Source organism: Ochotona princeps, chromosome 26, assembly GCF_030435755.1.
Source record: "Ochotona princeps isolate mOchPri1 chromosome 26, mOchPri1.hap1, whole genome shotgun sequence".
Lineage (NCBI taxonomy): Eukaryota > Metazoa > Chordata > Mammalia > Lagomorpha > Ochotonidae > Ochotona > Ochotona princeps.
The window spans coordinates 13,179,400-13,201,711 of NC_080857.1; the positions used below are offsets into that span (position 1 = coordinate 13,179,400).

General features: G+C 37.9%; 1 protein-coding gene and 1 non-coding gene across 2 annotated transcripts; one reads left to right on the top strand and one right to left on the bottom strand.

Moving 5' to 3' along the window:
* Window positions 1-679: 679 nt before the first annotated feature.
* Window positions 680-1,141, top strand: LOC101531730 (keratin-associated protein 4-12-like). The gene has a single exon (XM_004584570.2). It carries the CDS (start codon window positions 680-682, stop codon window positions 1,139-1,141), a length of 462 nt encoding a protein of 153 aa, XP_004584627.2.
* A 5,563-nt stretch (window positions 1,142-6,704) lies between these two features.
* On the bottom strand, window positions 6,705-6,868 carry LOC118759815 (U1 spliceosomal RNA). Its single transcript, XR_004996407.2, has one exon. It is a non-coding gene; the product is annotated as a U1 spliceosomal RNA (small nuclear RNA).
* Between the last annotated feature and the right edge of the window lie 15,444 nt (window positions 6,869-22,312).

Genomic DNA, 22,312 nt, shown 5'->3' on the forward strand with positions numbered 1-22,312 from the left:
ATGAGGCTACCTGATTGAACAGTACAGTCCGCCTCTAAATGTAATCTTTCCTAGGTATCCCTTCTAGGATATTTTGTCATATAACATACAACACACAGTCAGCTGTTACATTCTTTCTTAGGGTTTGTGGCTCTTTTCCCTGGTAATTCAGAATAAAACCACCTGATGATGTCATAGCAGCCAGATCACTGTCCTGCTGATCGACCCACTGTTCATGATCTATTTATAATCTTATCACTTGATTCATGATACCAATCACCCAACACTGTTCGTATTTTATAGGTATCTGATATCCTGTCTACATCTAAATTAGATCATAAGCTCTTCAGGGCAAGCACCTTGTCATCACTGTTTTATGTTTTACTAAGCTTCATGTACACTTAGAGTACTCTATAAATATTCTAGAGAATATTTATAACAAGTCCAACACAGCAAGCAATATCACCCGGGTCACTGTACTCTGGTGGATTTAAAGCTACATAAATTATAGCAGCTACCTAGTTAGCAATATTTTATCTAGAAAATTTTAAGTTCCATAACAATGTTAAGTCCTCAAGTTTTCTACGTTGCCTGAAGAAAAAAAAAAAGAAAAAAGAAGAAGAAGAAGCCGCCAACATGGCTTAGTAACTTTTCAAAGAATCAGAATACTATAGAAGACCATAAAAAATAATAGGCACCCATGGTCAACTCCTGTTGTGGTTCTGTGTGCTCTGAGCAGGAGACCTGCTGCCGCCCCAGCTGCTGCCAGACCTCCTGCTGCCGCCCCAGCTGCTGCCAGACCTCCTGCTGCCGCCCCAGCTGCTGCATCTCCAGTAGCTGCCCTACCCCCTGCTGCAGACCTCCATGCTGCCAGTCTGTGTGCTGCCAGCCCACTTGGGGCAGACCCAGCTGCTGCATCTCCAGCTGCTGCAAGCCCACCTGCTGCCAGCCCACATGCTGTCGACCCACCTGCTGCGTCTCCAGCTGCTGTAAGCCCCTGTGCTGCCAGCCCCCGTGCTGCAGACCCACCTGCTGCCAGCCCACCTGCTGCCAGCCCACATGCTGTCGACCCACCTGCTGCAGAACCCAGTGCTGCCGCCCCAGCTGCTGCACTGTGTCCACCTGCTGCTGCCCTAGCTGCTCCAGTGCTTCTTGCTGCTAAGCATTATGGCCGAGACTCACCTGTTTTTCAACAGCCTATACTCTTGCGGTAGTTTGCCCTCTCCTGTTTCAGGAGAGGCTGATTCTTGACGCCCATTTCAACCGCATTTCTGATTGCCTTTGGCCCTCAAATAGATCACCTCCAATCCATACCATGTATCTCTCTCTTTCCCAAGGAACCCACATTTGAACCCTTTCATATCTGTGTACTACCAAGTCACTGCAATTGAAATGTTTGGTCTGTGTCATATTTTCTCATATGGAGATATTCCTACATCTTGAATAAATCTGAATTGTCAACTCATACAAAAAAAAATAATAGGCACATCATTATGGTTCAATTCAAATTGTAAATAGACATGAATTTAAGTCTCATTTTTGCTTATCAGTTTTGAGTTTGGATTTCTTTACTCACTATCAAAATTGCATAGTTTCAACAACCTCATGGTCATTTTGTAAACATTTTGTTCAATCCTTCTTTATTGATAGAAACTGGTAGTATGAATTAAAATAGGAAAAGCAGTAACATTAGCAGATTTCCACATAAAATCCCCAAATGTGGTTTTGGGTAAAGAACACAAAGCACTATAAATACAAAATAAATGGAGAATGTAAACAATGCCTGTGAATGTCAAAGCTCAGCTGACCTCCTAAGACATGGACTGTGGAAGCCAGATTGGCATATGGTGACTGTACCAGACATAAATAACTATGTTATAATTTTAAAGACTATCAACACAGTGACTGTGGTTTCTATCAAGTCTGAATGAAGAAAAATACCTTAATGAGTTGCTAATGTATTTTGCATTGATTAAAAGCCACTATCCTAGACCATTAGCCAAAGTATTTACACCAGTTTATCAGGGAAATCCTGACAGCACACATTAAGTTGTCAAACTCAGCAGTTTCCCAAAACATCCATTCAGTAACACCTGCTGCAACGATACTTTCTCCAAATAATACTGAGGAAAGTTGGGCAGCCAATGACCAGTTCCTTCCATGAGAATGTTTCCAGTTGCTTTTCTTTTCCACTTTTATTTGTAATTAACAATGGAGTGATTTATTTTAGCCATCAGCCTTTTGTGAATTGAATTATGTGTTCTACAGTTGCTCTCCTCCCAGTACTCCAACAGTGATTTTCTGAAGACTGAGATGCTTTAGATTATAAAACAGGACCCGAGGTATGTCTAGACTATTGAATTTGTCTCATCAGCCTCTAAGAGATTATTTCATCCTTCAACAATAACAGAAATAAATTTAAAAATTTCAAGATGGAGTGAACAACGGATATAATAATTAGGTTACCACTTGGGATATCTACTTCCCTTGTTGGAGTGCCTGGTTCCAGTCTCAACTTCTATACATCCAAACTTTCTACTAAGGCATCTTGGAAAATAACCAGTGGTGGTTTAAATATTTAGGGATCCACTGACTTAACATGAGAGACCTGGTTGGAGTTTCAGGATCCTGGTTCCTACTGGGTCTAGCTCTTACTGTTGTAGCAGAAGTGATCAGGTAGAAGACATACTATCTTTCAAAGAATTTTTGGAGGCAATGTTTTTCCCTCTGAAGGCAGAAAATCAAACATGATCCTAAATCTTTCCAAGACAGAACTGCAATTTACAGAGCCAGAATAACTTTAATTGAAAACATGCCTAAGGAGCCTGGCACGATAGCCTAGTGGCTAAATCCTCGCCTTGCGTATGCCAGGATCCCATATGGGCACCAGTTTGTATCCTAAATGCATCCAGTTCCTTGCTTGTGGCCTGGAAAAGCAGTAGAGGACAGCCTAAAGCCTTGGAACTCTGCACCTGCGTGGGAGACCCAGAAGAAGCTCCTGACTCCTGGCTTCGGATTGGTTCAGCTCCGGCTGTTGAGAGTGCTTGGGTAGTGAAGCAGCAGAACCAGCAGATGGAAGATCTTTCTATCACTCCTTCTCTGTGTATATTTGCTTTCCAATAAAAAAAAAATAAATCTTAAAAAAGTCTAAGTATAAAACATTACTGATATTTTTAACACATGTTTTAAAGATTTCTTTATTTTTATTAGAGAGGCAGATTTGCAGAAAGAAAGAGAGACAGGGAGAAAGATCTTCCAACCACTCCCAAAGTGGCCACAATGGCCGGACTGTGGGATCCTGGCACATACAAGGCGAGGAATTTTAGCTACTAAGCTACTATGCCAGACCCAGAATCTTTCTCTTTATGTCTAGTATTAATTCAACAAGAATGGAAAGGCAGGTGATTCCTTTGTTAAAACCAATAGGCTAGTATTTCGCCATTTGTTGTGTTGAAGTATAATTTTGCTGATCTTGGCAGATTTTAGGATAATCTAGACTGGCTTGTAACTCTAACAAGACATTTGTTGACAATTAAGGTGCAAAACATTTTTTTGGGGGGGGGTGTGCAGGAAAATCCTCAACACCATGGTGAAGAGTGACTAATCTTCGTGTCCCACCCAGCGAGGCATGAGCCAATCCATGCCAGCTCTTTCCTGTCAGATTCCAAGCTCTACTTTTTGTTGTTTGTCTATTTATTTTAGGTTTTTTTAGTTTGTATGATTGTTTGTTTGCTGTGAGGGGTTTTCGGAGCGATCCCGATGGTCATTGCGAGGGAGAGAGGGGGTCCAGAGGTGGGGCCAGGCTTGGACCAGAGAAAGAAATAGACACGAGACAGCTGAATGGTACCTTATAGCCATTTTAAGGTATATAGCAGCTGGTCCTGTATATAAACTAAAATTGAAATGTCAATGAGTTAATCATAGGTTGGTTGTGGTTAAGAACTTGCTTTTTTTTTTTTGAATGTACCGGTTACTCAAAACCATGTCAATTCCATAATGTTGCAAATTGCTGTTGATGTTATATTGGAACTCTTAATTGACTGGGATGATATTCTACCAGCTCTGACTTCGGACCAGAAATGGTCTCCCCAAGAAACTGTTCAACCCATCTGGACAATAAATAGCTGGACTCTATGCTTGGTATATGTTTGCAAGGAAAGAATTTTGATTGAATTTGAACTGTAACACTGCATCAAGGTGGAGGAATCCACCAGGGGGGAGGGGGATGGGGAGGGGTGGGGGGATTCCCAGAGCCTATGAAACTGTCACATAATGCAAAATAATTAATAAAAAAAATTATAAAAAACTAATAGGCTAAAGTGAAGGCCTAGATGCTTACAGCTATTTCTACTTTTCTTATGCTGAGTGTTGATCAGCTTAGGCTTGGCAACAAAGGGTACTGCTATATGCAAATTCAAGATATTCGTTGTGTTTGTGCTATAAGAGATCTCATTATGGATGAACATCACATACCACGTTATTGCCTAAAATCAGGATTGCCCTTAGTTTACACAACCCAACTCTCTATAGAATTATGATTCCATTTGTAAATTATATAAGGTATTTTCATTTCTTATTTCTAAGAAAATGTTACATAAATTAATTCAAAAGTCAGCTTCTTACATTTACAAGGTTGTGTGTGTGTGTGTGTGTCTGTGTGTGTGTGTGTGTGTGTGTGCTCATGACTTGTTTCAGAAATATAAGGTGCCATTTCTGGACGACAAAGAGTATTTTCCCAATTGAATGTTTCAGAGACTGTCATTTTGCTGTATATTCAGTTAAAACTGAGCAAAGGATCTCAATTTTTGAAGGCACACTGTGCATGTACCTAAATCTTCGTATTCAACAACTTAGTTTATCCTACTTTCCATAAGAAAGGAACCTGTAGGCACAGTATTTTTAAAAAAAAATATGTATTCATAATATTACTTCCTTTCTGGTTTTCTCCTAAAATACTTGAAAGGTCATTCTTTTGATTTGGAACAATATTGAATGAAAACTACTTCAGGTTGAATGGCTTGAGTGGGTTTATGATTTTACTTTATACTTCTTCTAGCCACAGGATGACTCACTGCTCTGAAATCAGTAACTGATTTTACAATTTTGTTCACAGTGGATTTCTGCGCACTCCTACTGCTCCACAGGGCGTTGTCAAGTACCCTTCAGTGTGTGCTGTGCACACTCGTGCCTTATCCCATATGGAAAGACACGTTCTTGAAACTCACTGATTACAGATACTGTGGGAAAAGGAAAAAATAAACTATTGAAAAATACGGCTCAGTTATTTAAATGCAACAGCTTTCTATATTAGTTCCATTTCTGTAGAATGCCATATTTAAACAGATACACAAACTGAATCCATACCTACATTTCATTCCATCCCATACAATCAAATGAAACTTATGCAACTGAACTCATATTTAAGATATGCACATATGACTATATGTTTACTTTTCATAGGTTATTGCAATTTTACCAGGGCCCTCTGCTCTCTAATTTTAAAAAGTGCTAGCAAAATTAGTGGTTACATTTTAGTCAAGAGTATTATATAATAAGAAAGATATAGAGAAGTCATCAATCTATTAGTATACACAAAATAATGTAACTTTAACTGAGAAATATGTTTTAAGTAAAAAGTATTGCTTTATGTACTTCAACAAGCATGCTTCTAGATCACTTGTGAATAATTACTGAGTGATTACAAAAAACAATGACATCAATGATTATTAAAAAATGAACCTCGGCTGCAATTTTTGTCAAGATAGTTGATTTTGGTAAAAAAAGAAAGAAAGAAAGAAATGTGACTATATATAAAATGAGTACTATTACTAATCATATTTCTACACTGTATGTACATAAATAGACAAGCCCTGTTACCAATGCAATTGATGACACAGGGGAGAATTTAACTGTGCATCTTACTTAATCAGTATAAGATAATATCTGCTTAAATGCAGAACAATTTATGGATTGATTTATGAAAACATATACACTCAGTCAGGAAAATCAAAGCTACCAGACATGTATCAGATTTAGAAAGATTTGTAACATTCAGAATTGTAAGTTTTGCTGTGTGGAATTTGTGCAGTATTAAAAGAAACCAATCCATTAGTAAAATAGCAATGTAAATCAGAATTCAGAAAGAGGAAGTCCTAAGATCAATAATAACACATAGATGTGTGTTGACCTTGCTACGAATCAGTTACAAGCAAATTAGTAATGCCAGATTTGCTTTAAAATCTGCCTGCTTGTAAAAAGCTGTGAAGTCAATTAATGAAGCATTGGCTACAATGCGGGGATATTAAAATCTTACAAATGGGAATGGCGATTTGGACAGTCATTTTGAGAGCCTTGTGGAAGTATTAAGAGAAAACTTGATGTAAGAACTTTATTAGCTTGAGTATATTTGAAACAAGTGCAAAAAGTAAATATCCTAGTTACTTAACTGAAAAGAAAACTTTTTTTTCTCATGATAGACTCCACTGTCAATCCCTGCATCAGTTGGATTCCCAGGATCCAGAGACACAACAAGCACCATGACTCCGTTCTCTTCATCTCATCCTGCTAAGGTTTTCCAAGGGCTGACCACTCTGTCAGCCTTGAAGAATTTGGGAAGAAGGTTCATGGAAGGACTCTATGGGCTAAGTTTCGGCAGTAACATTACTCGATCACCTCCCATTAATCTGGACCAAGTCACATGGGTTTTTTTTGTTTGTTTTTTTTTTCAGGGGAGAGCGCGAACGCAGTCCCCCACTACCACAAATTATGCAGTCGAGTTTCCCACATTTGGGGAAATCGCAGGGGTCAGCACCTCCCAAGTGCAATGGAGGAGCCTCACCCTGGGAAAACCACCTGCCTGATCATGGTAGCTCCCCTGCCAGGTAAGTATCACATGGTTATTTTTGCAAAAGAAGTTCAGAAATGTAGTCAACCATAGCCCAGGAAGAAAAAGAAATAGAATGAAATGCACCAAGAACCTCAGACACAATCTTTTGATGATTTGTCAGTTCAATTCCAAGTTATACTTGGCAGAAAAAAAATACAACATATTGTATTTTATAAAAGATCATGTAAGTATTATAAAACTTTTTGTTGTTATGACATACGTTTATAGAAATTGTAGAAATCTGAAAATAATGTTGAGTGAAAACTAATTTGCACAAAATTCCCAGCTATTACTTTATTAATTTCTGAAGTACGCATGATGGTACTACATGTTTATGTGAATAAATGACTACAAAGCAAAACTAGAAAGTGAAGAGAGAAATACTGAACAAGTGCAGAAAATTGGAGGATGAGTTTATAGGTGAGAAAGTAAACATTAGTAAACGGTACAGCAGGAAGAGGCAGTGTGCACAAACAGCGCTGACAGTCGGCTGTGCATTCTCAAGTGTCACCACTGCACTTCTGTTCATTTGAGCTCATCTGGAAAGGCAAAAAAACTCAAACCAAATATGTAGAATATATATACATCACACACACACACACACACATGCATTAGTGCCAGGGGATTCTCAAATGCTACAAGATATTCAAGTCATTAAAAATACAACTTTTACAATAAAGAATATTGTGTTATGAACTTGTGAAGAGATCCTTCACCTGATTTTACAGATGGAGTGAGGCTGAATGATAGTTATTTAATAGTTACGCTAATGTTTTTTGAATTGTAAAAGGATAAGATTAAGCTAAATAACAGCCAATAATTTTAAATAATCCCATAAAACAAGGCCTTTTAACACCTGCTTTTTCTTTTTGTGTGTGAGCACAGTGATTCCCTGAGTGTGATTTCTAGATCTGCATCATTTGTACAGTTATTTAGTTGGAATGTATGATCTTGAGTTCCATCAGAGATCTACTGGATTACAAATCAGTGCCTAGTAGCCCATGTTCTAACAAGCCATCCATGTCAATCAGATATACTTCCCAATTTGAGAATCATTGTAGCAACAACAACAACAAAAATTACCATGCATGTGACTGATTTGTATGAATCACAAGAAAAATATTTAGAAACACTCTTATATAGAGGTTTCAGTTATTCAATGGAAAATAAAACTGAAAACCTATTTAAGTTATGCAAAAATGAACTTTCATCCTATACGTGACTTTTGATTGGCACTAACATTGACCTTTTTGAAGTCTGAAGCTTCAGGCCAAATGCCTTTAATTTGATACAGATTTTTGACCTCATCACTGATGAAGAGTTGACATTTCTGATCCACAAGGACAAGATTATCTGACCTTTCTGCATTACAACAATCATCATGATTGGCAGACCTTGCCACTTCTTCAGAAACGAAGTGGCACGTGGCACTCTTAACTCATATAAAGAAACTTCACCATGTCCTATACAGTTGGAACATGACAGATTGCCCCATCTGGTGCTATCTTCTGATTCTACTGCTTCAGTTAGCCTGAGAACCACTCTGAACTTGCTGATGATGACAGACATGAGTAGGTTGGCAGCTGCCATTCTGACGATCTTGGCAGCAATGATACTCCTTTGACCGACAAGACCTTTGTTTAAGTAGCAGTAACAGTTGATTTGAACCCAGCAAGGAAAAAACATTGAAATCCTTCATCTGGACTGCATAGACCTCGTTATTCTTGACATTTTGCTAAGAAAATAACAGACAAGAAGCAATGCAGGACATAATACTTTCATCAGTTGGGAAATCCAAATAGACTAATATATAATGCTTTTATCTAACCATAACGCAATATCATTTTTCAAAAGAGCATTACTGTTACACCACTGTCATCATTTTTAGGTAAACATATTCCAAGATGTCATCAGGAATCAGACAATATTTGTTCTTAGCTTTATGACCAATTTGGCACAAAAAGCATGGATATGCATATCCAAAGGAGTAAGATGTAGCTTGCTGTTATCATAGCGGCATCACCAAACTCTCATTTTATAAAACTCTAAGATTTTATACTTGGTTCTGAAAGTACTAAATCAAGTTGAAAATCTTGTGTATATCCATGCTACTTATATAAAACAGACCATGTCTGTGTGGCATGCTGCACCCTCACTACCAGCTTTTATCCTTAGTGAAGATGTCTGTCTCCACTTCTGACCACCCTTGTTCTTTTCCTGTAAGACAATGTCTCCATTGTGTGAAGTGGGAATTATAATCCAGTGTTTTTCCTGTACTGGAATGACACAAAGAACTGAGATTAAGGCCAAGTTTTTTTTATCAGATCATTGATGTTTTTGAGTTTGATGATATTACCTGATGACCTAAAACTATCTGTAACTAGAATCCTCTCTGATGCACCAATGTATCCATACTAGTTAATCATGGATATGGTAAGATTGAAGTATATGACATCTCCCATATTCAGATATGCACAATTCAGCTAAAGTGAACACCAACAGATGAAGTGTTGAGCCTGTACTGTGAAATGAAATGAGAACAAGGTGGAGGAATCCACCATGGGGGGAGGGCACGGGGAGCGGCTGGGGGAATCCAAGAGCCTATGAAACTGTGTCACATAATGAAATGTAATTCATGATTAATTAATTAATTAGTTAATTTAAAAAGATGTGAGAACATGCCATGCAAAAATTAGGGCATAAAAAGAAATATGGAAGGAGGAGTGATGGTGGGGGTTGAATAGGATGGGAAGTACCACTATGCTTTTAAATCTATCATGAAGTAGACGAAATTTGTTTACTTTAGAAAAATACAAATTTTTAAATTTCAGAAAAAGCTAATTCCCACTGCAGCACCAAGTTCAGTTTCAAACAGTTCACTGCCCAACCATGCTTACCAGCCGACTCTCCTACCACTGTTTGTCAGCCATTCTATATAGATGTCACTTTCAAGCTAGTCTCATCACAGACTCAATTTTCTTTTCTTTTTTTTAAGACTTATTTTATTTTTATTGAAAAGTCAGATATACAGAGAGGGGGAGAGACAGAGAGGAAGATCTTCCGTCCGAAGATTCACTCCCCAAGTGACCACAAGGGCCGGTGCTGCGCCAATCCGAAGTCAGGAGCCAGGAACCTCCTCCAGGTCTCCCATGCTGGTGCTGGGTTCCAAGGCTTTGGGCTGTCCTCAAATGCTTTCCCAGGCCACAAGCAGCAAGCTGGATGGGAAGTGGGGCTTCTGGGATTAGAACCGGTGCCCATATGGAATCCCAGCGCATTCAAGGTGAGGACTTCAGCCACTAGGCCACTGCGCCAGGCCCTCAATTTTCTTTTGTCATCTTCAAAGACTAGATGAATACTTTGTCATACCAACACCTTCCCAAGTTCTCCATAACTACTTCTATTTATCAAGTATGAGTTACTTATTATACAGTGGCCTCTGTCCTTGCTACCTTATGTTATCTAGTGCACCCAGTACCGATGTTACTGAAGCATGTGCGTCGCTTCATTTTATACAGGAGAAAATAGAATTCACCTGCTTATCTCCACATGTGCAAAGCATTTGTATGCTGATTAGTTCCTCTAGGAAATTCATTTATCCAATCATTTTGTGTGACTTTTCTTTCCTTCTCTTGTACACCTTGGAGTATCTGATGTCAGGACTAGCACCTTTGACCAACTACTTGTAGCATTAAGAAACAAAACATTAGATGCTATGTTATCAGTAGTGAACAAATTTTACTAACACTTGAATTTTTGTAATATTTAACTCTGCAAAGCCAAGCTGCATATTATTCCTTTTTCCAGGTGGGTAGAAAGGATTTGAGACGTACCATGCACCTATTTAGCTCACCCTCTACTTGTATCTCCAGAATTCTGTTATTGACCAGTTGCCAAGGTCAGTATTGTGGCATAGTGAATCAAACCGATGGCATCCCATATGAGCACTGGTTCAAGTATCAGCTACTCTGCTTTTGTCCAACTCCCCACCAATGGCCTTGACAAAGCATTGTGTAATGACCCAAGAACTAGGGCCCCAGTCATGCATGTGGAAGATCAGGAAGTAGCTCCAGGCTCCTGGTTTTGGCCTGGCCTAGTTCCAGCATTGCTGCAATATGGGGAACGAGCATGGGCAAATGAAGAACTAGCTCTCCCATTGCTTATAACTCTGATTTTCAACTAAGTGTTAGAAACAAAAATGGTTGGCCAGTTTCATTGTGATCTTTTAGCCTAATACCCATACAGCCCCAATTCCAAAGATGCAGAGCCCTCGTTCAGGGTTTCTCTGCTTGTTCTGTTGCTACCTACTGTCTTACAGGAAGTTGTGTACTACACTGTTTACTTACTGTCCCCCACACTGCAAGCCGATGCATTAACCAGAACCACTCCATCATTCAAGAAAGGAACAAGCTATCATTAAGTTGGTTGGCAGGAACTATTGCTCGTTTTGTTCAGCCACCTTTAAAGGCATGAACATTTATCTTTCACAGAAATTCCTTTAGTGACTTTTGTAAATATATTGTTTTACATGTCAAACACGTGCTGAAGTACTGTATTGTTAAATTCACACACCACTTCACACACAGATATCATTGTAAGCAGGAGTTGCGACAAATGAGCACAATGTATACCACTCCCCACCCTCCACCCCTTCACACAAGAGGTTGTACCTTCAACTTTCAAAAAGATGATGTTGGGCCCGGCATGATATCCTAGTGGCTAAACCCTTGCCTGCATCCGCTGGGATTCGATGTGGGTATTGGCTCATATTTTATTTGAAAGGCAGAATTACAGAAAAAGTGGGAGACAGATCTTCCATCTGCTGGCTCACCCCTCAAACGGCTGTAGTGGCCACAGCTGTGTCTTCCCAAAGCCTGGAAACAGAGGCCTCCTGCAGGATTTTCTCTTGCGTGCAGGGGCCTAAGCACTTGGACCATCTTCTACTTGTTTCCCCAAGGGCCTTAGCTGGGCACTGGATAAGAAGTAGAGTAGTGGGAGTTCACATCACTGTCTGTATGGTATGTTCCCACTAAAGGCAGTGGCTCTGCCTGTTGTGTCACAGTAACATGGTTAATTATCAAGTTCAGACTAGTTGTGTTGGTTGTGATTGCATACCAGTTAACTGTTGGCTGGAACACCTACCACTAAGATGCAATTAAGAGACCAAGTGTGGATAGAATATAAATGGACTACAAAGGAGGCACTGGTTCCATAGAAAACGCCTAATGACTCATTTACTAACAGAGCTCAGCCTTTCAATCATTTCTAATTTTTACCAGAACCCTGGGAAGGAATTAATTCCATGGAGGCAACTACGAAACACCTAATTTTTGTTTTAACTTTCAGATCCTTCACTTTGAATGAGGTTTTTGAGGATTGAGACATTTAAAACAACTGGAGCATTAACTATTAAGGGAGTCATGCTTGGAATTATTAGCACTGTTCCAATGCACCAACTGCAGCGCATCGGATAGGACAGCGGCTAGTCAACCTGACTTCCTGGGCTTCAACCAGAGTACTGCCCAAATCAAAGTCACAAAACAGGATCTCACTTTCATGTTGATTCCCACCACTAAAGGTGGTAGTTTAACTATAATTAAAACTCCACAGGAAATGGCATGTAAAATGCCTCCCAAAAGCAACATTTCATTATTTTGCAGTATTTTGTGGCTTCTCTTTACAACTCCAAATAACAGGAGTATGAACTAGAAAAAAAAAATCTAACAAGGTGGAGGGAAAAAAAGGAAGGAGGTGTATTCATTCATCAAGGTTGGCACAAGAAAGATCACACAGATTAGGTGACATGAGACACCTCATATTCAGGAGAGTGAATTATTTCAAGTAAATGATACCAACAAAATCATCTGTGTTAGGGATTATACAAATTAGCATATGACAAGTATGTAGCACTGACAGAAAGATGACTAGCATAAGATTAATTGTTCATACAAATATGTCCAAACAATTATTGAACTTAGGGCCCGGCAACGTGGCCTAGTGGCTAAAAGTCCTCACTTTGAATGTGCCAGGATCCCATATGGGCACCGGTTCTAATCCTGGCAGCCCCACTTCCCATCCAGCTCCCTGCTTGTGGCCTGGGAAAGCAGTCGAGCACTGCCCAAAGCCTTGGGACCCTGCACCCGTGTGGGAGATCTGGAGGAGGTTCCAGGTTCCCGGCTTCGGATTGGCACAGCACCGGCGTTGCAGTCACTTGGGGAGTGAATCATTGGACGGAAGATCTTCCTCTCTGTCTCTCCTCCTCTCTGTGTATCTGACTTTATAATAAAAATAAAATAGATCTTTAAAACAAAACAATTATTGAACTTCATTACATAAGAGTGAAAAATGCTTGCATTAACTGGTTTTACAGAAGCAGGATGACTAATATTGTAAAAGTGATAAATATAGTTTGTCCAATCCTTTACATCTAGAATTTATGATTCTATACATGACCTCTGCTTATTTTCTATTTTCTTCCTATTCTTTGCCCTTGTTTCTGTTACTCCATTCAGAGAAATTCAGCCAAAAAAAAAAAAAAAAAAAAAAAACAGAATCTTGACAGAACAGGAAAAAAATGGAAATTCAGAAAACTAATATTAACATAAATGGACAAGATTGGGATAATGAAAGGCAGCAAGTGTAAAATGGTATGGAACAAATTTAATTTTATGTGTGTTTGCAGAAAATAATCTCTCCATCTTTATGCTAGGTAACAGTTAAGAAAGGTAAGCATTGTGTTGATTGAAAAGATGAAAGATTTCTGCAGATAACACAACAGAGGCACAATACCTTGATTTCATGACAAAATGTGGAAGTCGGAACATCCGTGGACTGACCACATCCAGTTTCATAAGTTAGTGAAGCGCAGGTGCGGTGGGGCATGTGAAGCCACAGCTCCATGTGCCCAGGTTCCCTGCTGAGCGCAGACTGAAGTCTGGCTCCTCACCTTCCCAGCTGGCAGCAAATGAAACCTTCAGTTCCTGTGCCCCAGCCAAGGACGTGGGGACATCAATTGACATGTCAGGCTCCTGGCTTTACTGTGGTCCAGTCCTGGTGGTGGCAGCCACCTGAGGGAACCAGTGGATCCCACAAACTTAGCATATGTTTCTCTGGTTTTCAAGTAAGAAAAAGTTGACAGAAGCAATTATTCATGACAGACTGATTATAAAGTTACAGTCATTGAAATAATGGTTCTGGTTCTGGCAAAAGAAACTGCAATAGGACAAAATATGTACATAAAGGTTAGTTTATGTGGATCAGTTTATCAGGAAACCAAAGGAAAGATAATCCTTCACATATACGGTGCTGGAAAACTGAGTACCTATACTAAAAAATTTTTAGTTTTCCCGAACCATAATAAACTAGACTCTAAAATGGGTTACAGTTCTAATTATAACATGAAAATCTACAACATCTCAGCTACTTCCCTAAAGCCACAATCTATAAAAACCAAACACTAATCAAAACACACACACACTCAAGAATTGATGCAAATGTTTGGATCAACTAATGATGAAGAATTATATACTAAATATACTAAAAATTCTTAAGACTTCATAATCTAAAAGGACAAAAAAAAATTGACCAAGAGCTTAGCTCAGCTTACCAAAGCAGATTTATAGGTAAGCATACATGAAAAAAAATTCCCCAGGCATGTGAAGGCAGGAATTATTACATATTTGCTAGAAATGCAATGACAGCATTAAGTATTGAGGATGTGAATCAACAGCAACTCTTTCCCAGTGGAAATAATAAATGGTACAATACTTTTGGTAAACAATTTAATGTAAGTTTAAAGAATCCACACACACACACACACACACACACACACAAAATGAACACTTAATGTGCCTGCCAGACTTATTTCTAATTGGCAATACCTGAAAATAACTAAAATGCCCAGCAGGTGACTGAACAGAAGTGTCTTCAAACACTAGATATTATTCATTGTGAAAAACATAATAAAGCAATGAAAATGTATAAGCAATGTAAATGCACATTGGAGTGTTTCTGTACTGCACTGTTGTTTGCATATACCTCTTCAAAATTTATTTATTTTTATTATAATGGCAGATCAGATTTACAGAGAGAAGGAGTGACAGAATGATCCACCTGCTGGTTCACTCCTCAAATGGCCTCAATAGCCGGAACTGAGCTGATCCTAAGCCAGGAACCAGGGGCTTCCTGTAGGTCTCTGCACACAGATGCAAACCCCCAAGGCTTTGGGCCATCCTCTGCTGCTTTCCCAGGCAAGAAGGGAGCTGGATGGGAGGTAAGTGGAGCAACCAGGACATGAACCAGCACCCATCTGAGATCACAACACTTGCAGAGTGAGGACTGTAGCCATTGAGTCATCACACCAAGCCCACACACTTAATGGGAACAGCACTCTGAGTTACTAACAACATGCTCAGATAGACTGCATTAACTTTACCGTAACTGGCTTGAGCCTGGCCTGGTCTTAGCCAGCCCAGGCATTTAGAGAAACCAAATGGTAGATTATAGCTTTCTCTGAGTATTCGTCTTTTTCAAATAGTGATATTTGTATTTCAAGTAATTTATGATAAAAAAAAGTAAATCTTTCACACTAAAATAATTAGGAAGACACAAAAATACATACCTCCAAGAATATTTTTACTGGAACAACTGTATTGATTTCATGTACACACAGCCACTTGTTCCTTGACAAGATTGTATGAAACAAAATCATCCTATGAAAAACTCAATTTTAAGATCACAGAAAGCATGAATAATTTAGCTTCTCATTGTATCAACAGTATTTCACGACACACAGTCATTTAGTTTATATACATGTTTTCCCTTCAAGAAAACCGAAAAATATTTCTTCAAATATTCTGAATTTTAAAGTGGGCATTACAGTGTTTTAAGAAAAACCAGAGTTTAAAAAAAAAATCGTCATTACAAACACATACTACGTAGTTTTAAAAGGCATTTTATAACGTTCACACTTCATCTCTAACCTCAAATATATAGACAGTAATGTGAGTTTCATATAGGTTGCTACAGCGTATTAAAAAAGGGAAATATAAATCAAAGGATCTCAAAGTATCGATGCCAAACTTACTGGCTGTACACTATGTCTCACATTACTCATCAAAATTGAAAAAGTCATACTGATTCTCATAGGAAATTAAGGAGACTTGAGACGACTTAATACAAGTTATTTTAACTTATGAGGCAGTTGTATAAAAGTGAGATTAAATTCCCACTTTCAGAGGAAGCCAGAACAAAAATGCTGGTACCTAACAGGAAATAATGGAATAATGAGATGCCTTGAGGGCTTGAAAAGTAATTTTATGAGACTCTTTTTCATTAAGCCTTTCAAGTCCACAGATGTTAGGTGGCTGCCTCTAGGGGTGGGCAGCAATCAAAGGGCAGATCTGATGGGGAAGACAATAGTAATGGGCCAAAGCAGACTGGCTCACCAGGCTGTCATGGCTTGGATCATGGATACTTCATCAAGAGCTCATGACTCTGGCCTCCGACTCAACTATGCATGAAATAGAACAACTGACCTCAACAACCAATTCTCTACCAATTTGACAAAATTAAGACTTAATCTTCAAGAATGCACACATAATGTTATAATGACAAAGGTAGTTGTAAATCCATCCTGTGACCAGAGTCATATAAATGCATAGGATTTTTATAGTATTTTGATAATCCTGACACAATTTTGCTGGCATTGAAAAGTAGCCTAACATATACCCCTCCACCCCCAAAAAAAGAAAAAAAAAAAAGAGAGAAAAATTCAAAGGCAGACAGGGACATGCCATTCTGTATTTCAGTTACAAGGCATGTTAATAACACTTTCCCAGACCATGTTGGGCAATTGTACTCATGTACATCAACCTTCAATTAAGTGTATAAACATGGTATGCTTAGGAAATTTATTGTAAATAACGCATCTCCAAGTTGTTAGAAAATCAAATTTAATATTTGTTTTGCCAAATATATATATGCATATATGTACATATATATATACATATTTATATAGCAATCCTTGCTTTCATTATCTTTTCCAAGTTTTTTCTATACTCCTTAATTGCAAAGTAAGAAATTCTATGAGTGTATGCAAATGGTTATAATGATCCAGTAGGGGCTTAAAACCCATTAAGAGGCACAATGCCACAGATACCCAGAAAGCCTGCAACAATTTATCTACCCAATTGACAACCACCCTCATGGATTTGCTGGAGACAAACAGAAAAATTCTTAGAAAAGCAGACAAAAATTCAGCATTACACTAGCTAATTGGTAGACTTCAAACTTCTTCTAATATTTTTTTTCATAAGTCGCCCAAGACTGTTAAGATATAGAGGTAAAAGTTTCAAGTAAAGCATGTAACATGTCCCAATGTGTTTTATCTCTATAGCTAGGATGTATTCCAAAATGCTACTAGCTCCAACTTAACACAGTCCCTGTTGCCAGTAAGGTATAAATGACACTTTAACTAGACATACTAATTTGGCTGGGAGTAAGTAACATTTCTTTGAAATGATCTATCAGCTTCCACTGGAAAAAAGTAAACCAACTACATCACTACTTATTGTGCACAGTGAAAAAAATAAATTTATGAACACTCAAGACTCAGTTCAACAAATTGATTTCTGGAATGAACCAGCCATACATACAGGTGAACTCAGTTACAAATCAATGGGCCTAAACTTACTGAAAGGTATGAAAGTAATACTTCAGGATATAGTTAAATTAAAAGCAATCTTTTTCTTTGCACCCCAAACTCAAAATGGCTCTATGAAATTCTCACACTTCCTAAATTTTCTACACACCCACTCATGGTAGATGAGCCTGCTTATGAGATATTGTGCCAAGTCTATGTATTTTTATTTTCCTTGCCATGCTTATCCCAATCAGAGTTATTTAGAACTACAGCAAAGAACATCCATGAAAGTTTGGATGAGGAATACCTTCAAGATGACTGAACATTTTGCAGTAATTATCATATTACACCTAATAAGATAAAATTTATAAGAAGTCCATTAAGATCCAACTTTAAGATGTATTTTATGAATGTACATGTATACATATCGTGAAGCTGAGTCTATCAAATCTACTAGATTTTAGTTGGAAGTGTTAAAACCATGACACACAGCTTAATGTGGTTTCAATGTACAAAAATAAATTGATTTTCCTAATCAATGTGATGTTACTTCTAAACATGGAATGATAAACATGACTGGGATCGACAGTAAGACCAAAAATAAAGCAGAGATTGATGATGTTTATTTCTTGGGGATATTTAATATTGCTAAGATGTTCATTTTCTCTACAGTAAAACATGGAGTCAGTACATGCCCTATTCTTTACTCTTGAAGAGTGATGAGATGATTCTACATAGGTTTCTCAAGCAGGCAAACATCTCTTAACTCTGAACAGAACACCTTGTAGAATAAGGCAAAAACCTATATTAATTTTCCAAGAGATGTAGGTTACTTACATTGACATGAAAATATGTGGATCATCATAAACCATCCAGAAATAAGAATTAAAACCATAATGAGAATTACTGGTAGAATCAATAGAACAGCTAACATTAAACTCTAACACCAAGAGATTTCCTGGATGTTTAACACTTGAATTCCAGCACTATACAGTGTCATGTCCACCTGAGCAAATATTTTAGCATGTTTTATGTCATATATATGCCACCAATTTACCCAGCAATCCATTTGTAAATACTTAGGAAAAAGGAAAAGATAGAATATTGAAGCTACTCTTCATAGTTTTATTCATAGCACATATTGTAAAGCAACAAATTGCTGACAAACCAAAAACCACAAACATGATATATACTTACTGCAGAATCCTATTTATTATCTGCAACAGAAACCCAATTATATAACCACCAATTTTCCAGAAAACAATGTATTGGGCAAAAGAAAAAATAGAAAACATTGGATGTGTACATACTATTATATATTTTTTATGTAACATGTCAGAATTTTGTGAAGTGATCTATAATAATAAAAGTCATTATCATTGCCTGATGATTAGAAAAACAACAGCATGCGAGACAGGACCTCATGCTGATGATCACGTCTGTTTATGTTTGTTTACAGGTGTTTATTGATGTGTTCATTATATAGTAGTATTCATTTATCAATATAAAAACTACATTTAAATTATGTGCAAATGGGACAGGCATTTGGCTTGGCTGTTCCGATACTAATTAAGATACCTGCATTTCATATTAAAGTTCATGAGTATAGTGTCTAATTCTGAATTATGGCTTCTAGTTAAGGAACTGGGAGGCAGCAGGTGTTGGCTCAGGTGGTTAGGATACCATCATTCTTTTGGTTGACTTGGATTGAGTTCTGGGCTCCTATCTTCTGCTTGGTCTGGGCACAGGCCACATAAAGTATTTGATGAGTAAATGGATAGGAGTTTCTGCTATCTCCTTCTCTTGCAGGGAATAGATTATGTTTTCTCCAAAGTATACCTCCTTAATTAAGACAGATTAGAATGCTCAATCTATCTTAGCAGGTTTGGACCTATCTACCCTCTTACTCTTATCTACAATACCAAACAAATAATCAAAGCAACCCCTCCAACAGAGAATAAAGAGAAACTGGTCATGGGTGGGTTTGATGAACTTTATAAATAATGAGGAAATCAACAGATTAATTGAAGAGATAACATACACAGAAAGAAGACTGAGGAATGCAGGGCATAAATTCCAGATGCATACACATAGGGTTTTGATGACTACTGTGTTGAGTTTGGGGATTTTTTGTTTGTTTTTAAACATGCTTTTGTTTGAAGGGCAAATTTACAGAAAGAATGAGAGAGACAGTCTTCCATCTACTGGCTCACTCCCAAAATGGTTGGCATGGCCAAAGATGGTCCAAGCCAGGAATTTCTTCCAGGCCTCCCATGTGGGTCCAGGGTCCCAAGGCTTTGGGGCAACCTCTGATATGTTCCTAGGCAATAAGCAGATTACTGGAATGAAAGTGGACCAACCAGAACATGAATCAGTGCCTATGTGCGATACTTGTGCCAAAGAGTGAAGGATTAGCTTGTTGTACCACATCACCATCCCCATTACTATTTTTAATCTTTTTTAAAAGTGAGTTAACATCAAAAGCTTGTACTGGGCAAAGTCATTATCATCACAGGTACAGAAATGCACTTACCTGCAATGTGTAGAAGAGACTTGAGTGAAGCTGACTTAGCTCTAAACAAGAACAAGGTATAGACACGGAGCCATGGACAGTGAAGTTAATTCTCAAAATTTCTAGTTTTGATGCTGCTCAGACATTCTCTGTACCCTATAGGAAACAAACAGCAAATGAATAAGTGACAATTTCATATAATTTAACTTGTCTCAGTATAATGAGAATATCTGTATTTTGTTGATTAGTATACACTGAGATACTCCTCAGAGAGAAGCCTGCATCAGCTAACATCACTTCTGTTTTGTTTTGTTTTGTTTGGGCTCTGAACAAAAGGTCATTATCAAGTCACATATGTACAGTCATTTGTATGTGATGATATGTAGTATGACTACTAAATCAGCAGCCAACAAAATCAGTTCTTATTGCCTTAAAATTGAACGTTAAAAGACTACAACCAAGTAGCTCAGGTCTTGGGAACAGAACTGGTAACAGGCACAAAGAAATAGGTCCATGTACGTGTTTGTATTGCAACCTGACCCAACTGAGATGAGATGTCTGAAGATTATAGTGCAACAAGTCTGCTTCAAACTAGGATTGTGTTGTGATGTGTGTGCTGGGACAGCCATTGAGCTACAGTAACTGAAGATGTCACTTGGGACACAAGAATCACAATTTCCAGGGCGTAGTTCAAGTCACAGCTACTCTACTTCTGATCTGCTTTCCTGCCAACAGGCACCTAGAGGGACTGCAGATGACAGCTTAAGAACTCAGCTGGCTTCCAGGTCTAGTTTGACATGGCTCATGCCAAACTAATGCTAGCATGTAGCGAGTAGATTAGCGCATAGACAATCATTCTTTTACTCCATTAAAACTGAACTGACACGTGTAAGGAACACATACTCTCCTGATAATATTCTAGATATTTACCCATTTCAGCAGCTTCCATAAACATTCAGTGCTAATTCATCCAGGCAAGTCAATGATAATTCATAGAATAAAGCAACACAACCTGTTCTCTCTCTGGCCCATGTGATATGAATATACCACCTATTGATGTAAACTTTACTACACTATTTGTGATTATTCTGCAAGGCATTACACATTATATCATTTGGAGACTCTCCAATAGATTTTTTCTTAAACAAACAAGCAAACAAACAAACAAAACCTCCCCAGAAAGCAGGTGCCAGTTTAACACTCAGAGCCATACAAAAATGATGAAGTAACATTTCTCAAGAAATGAAATAAACTGTCTAGGTTTACATAACAGTAACTAGCAAAACAAATACAACCAGATTTGTATTTGTTTGGACTGTTCTAAATTTGAACCAATTTAAGATAGATTTAAATCTTGAGTCAAGTTATATTTGGCATTTCAAGGATTGGAACTTTCATCACATCACCAGAAAGCCAGTTTTAAACTAAGAGTTCTTTATAATAGGAATTTTAGAATTTAAGCACTTCTAAATGCAACCCTATGAATGGGGGAACAAAATATAGCTCAAATGTTCCCAAGTAAAATGCTACTAGGTAGCATCATATCACTATTTCTAATTTTATCTTTTGGACTATTCTAATATATTGTGTCCTTTTGATAGTTATTGATAATTTGAATTCCTTCAGTAAACTCAGAAGAACAAGACCTTTCATACTACGTTAACACACTGAACCTCCAGAGAATGTCTGCTTTCCTGTAATTATGTACACACTTCATATTTGTATAAATATTTTGTGCCTCTAGGGGGTAAAATAGGTATCATGAATATTCAACAGTGCTATTTCTCTCAGCGAGACACGAGTATCTTTCTTTGTGGATATTTAACGCTATGATGTCTGTGTGTGTATTTTCCTTCTTGAGCTTTGTTTATATACACCTGGTAAAATGAAGGAGGCACTACAATGTCCATTATGCCAGATACCACACCTCAACATCTTCATCCACACAACTCAGTAGCATTTTTCCTAATGTTACACACACACACACACACACACAAGTCTGAAACTTGACAACATTCTGGTGGGAAATAACCCCGAAATTCAAGGTCTTTGTGTTCCACAACTAATACAACAATGTAAAATCTTACCATGAACAAAACAGGTGAAAAACAGCAAGAAGCATCAGAAAGTAAAAATGAACTGCCTTTAGATATTTACATTGCTGTCATCCATTTGCATGATCATATATTTTCAACATCTAACATCTCTGCATAAATTATCAGCTCTAAGAATGTAACAAACAAAAAAGCTACGTTTCCATTACTATGGGACTTAGATCATTAGGGGGAAAGGGGAT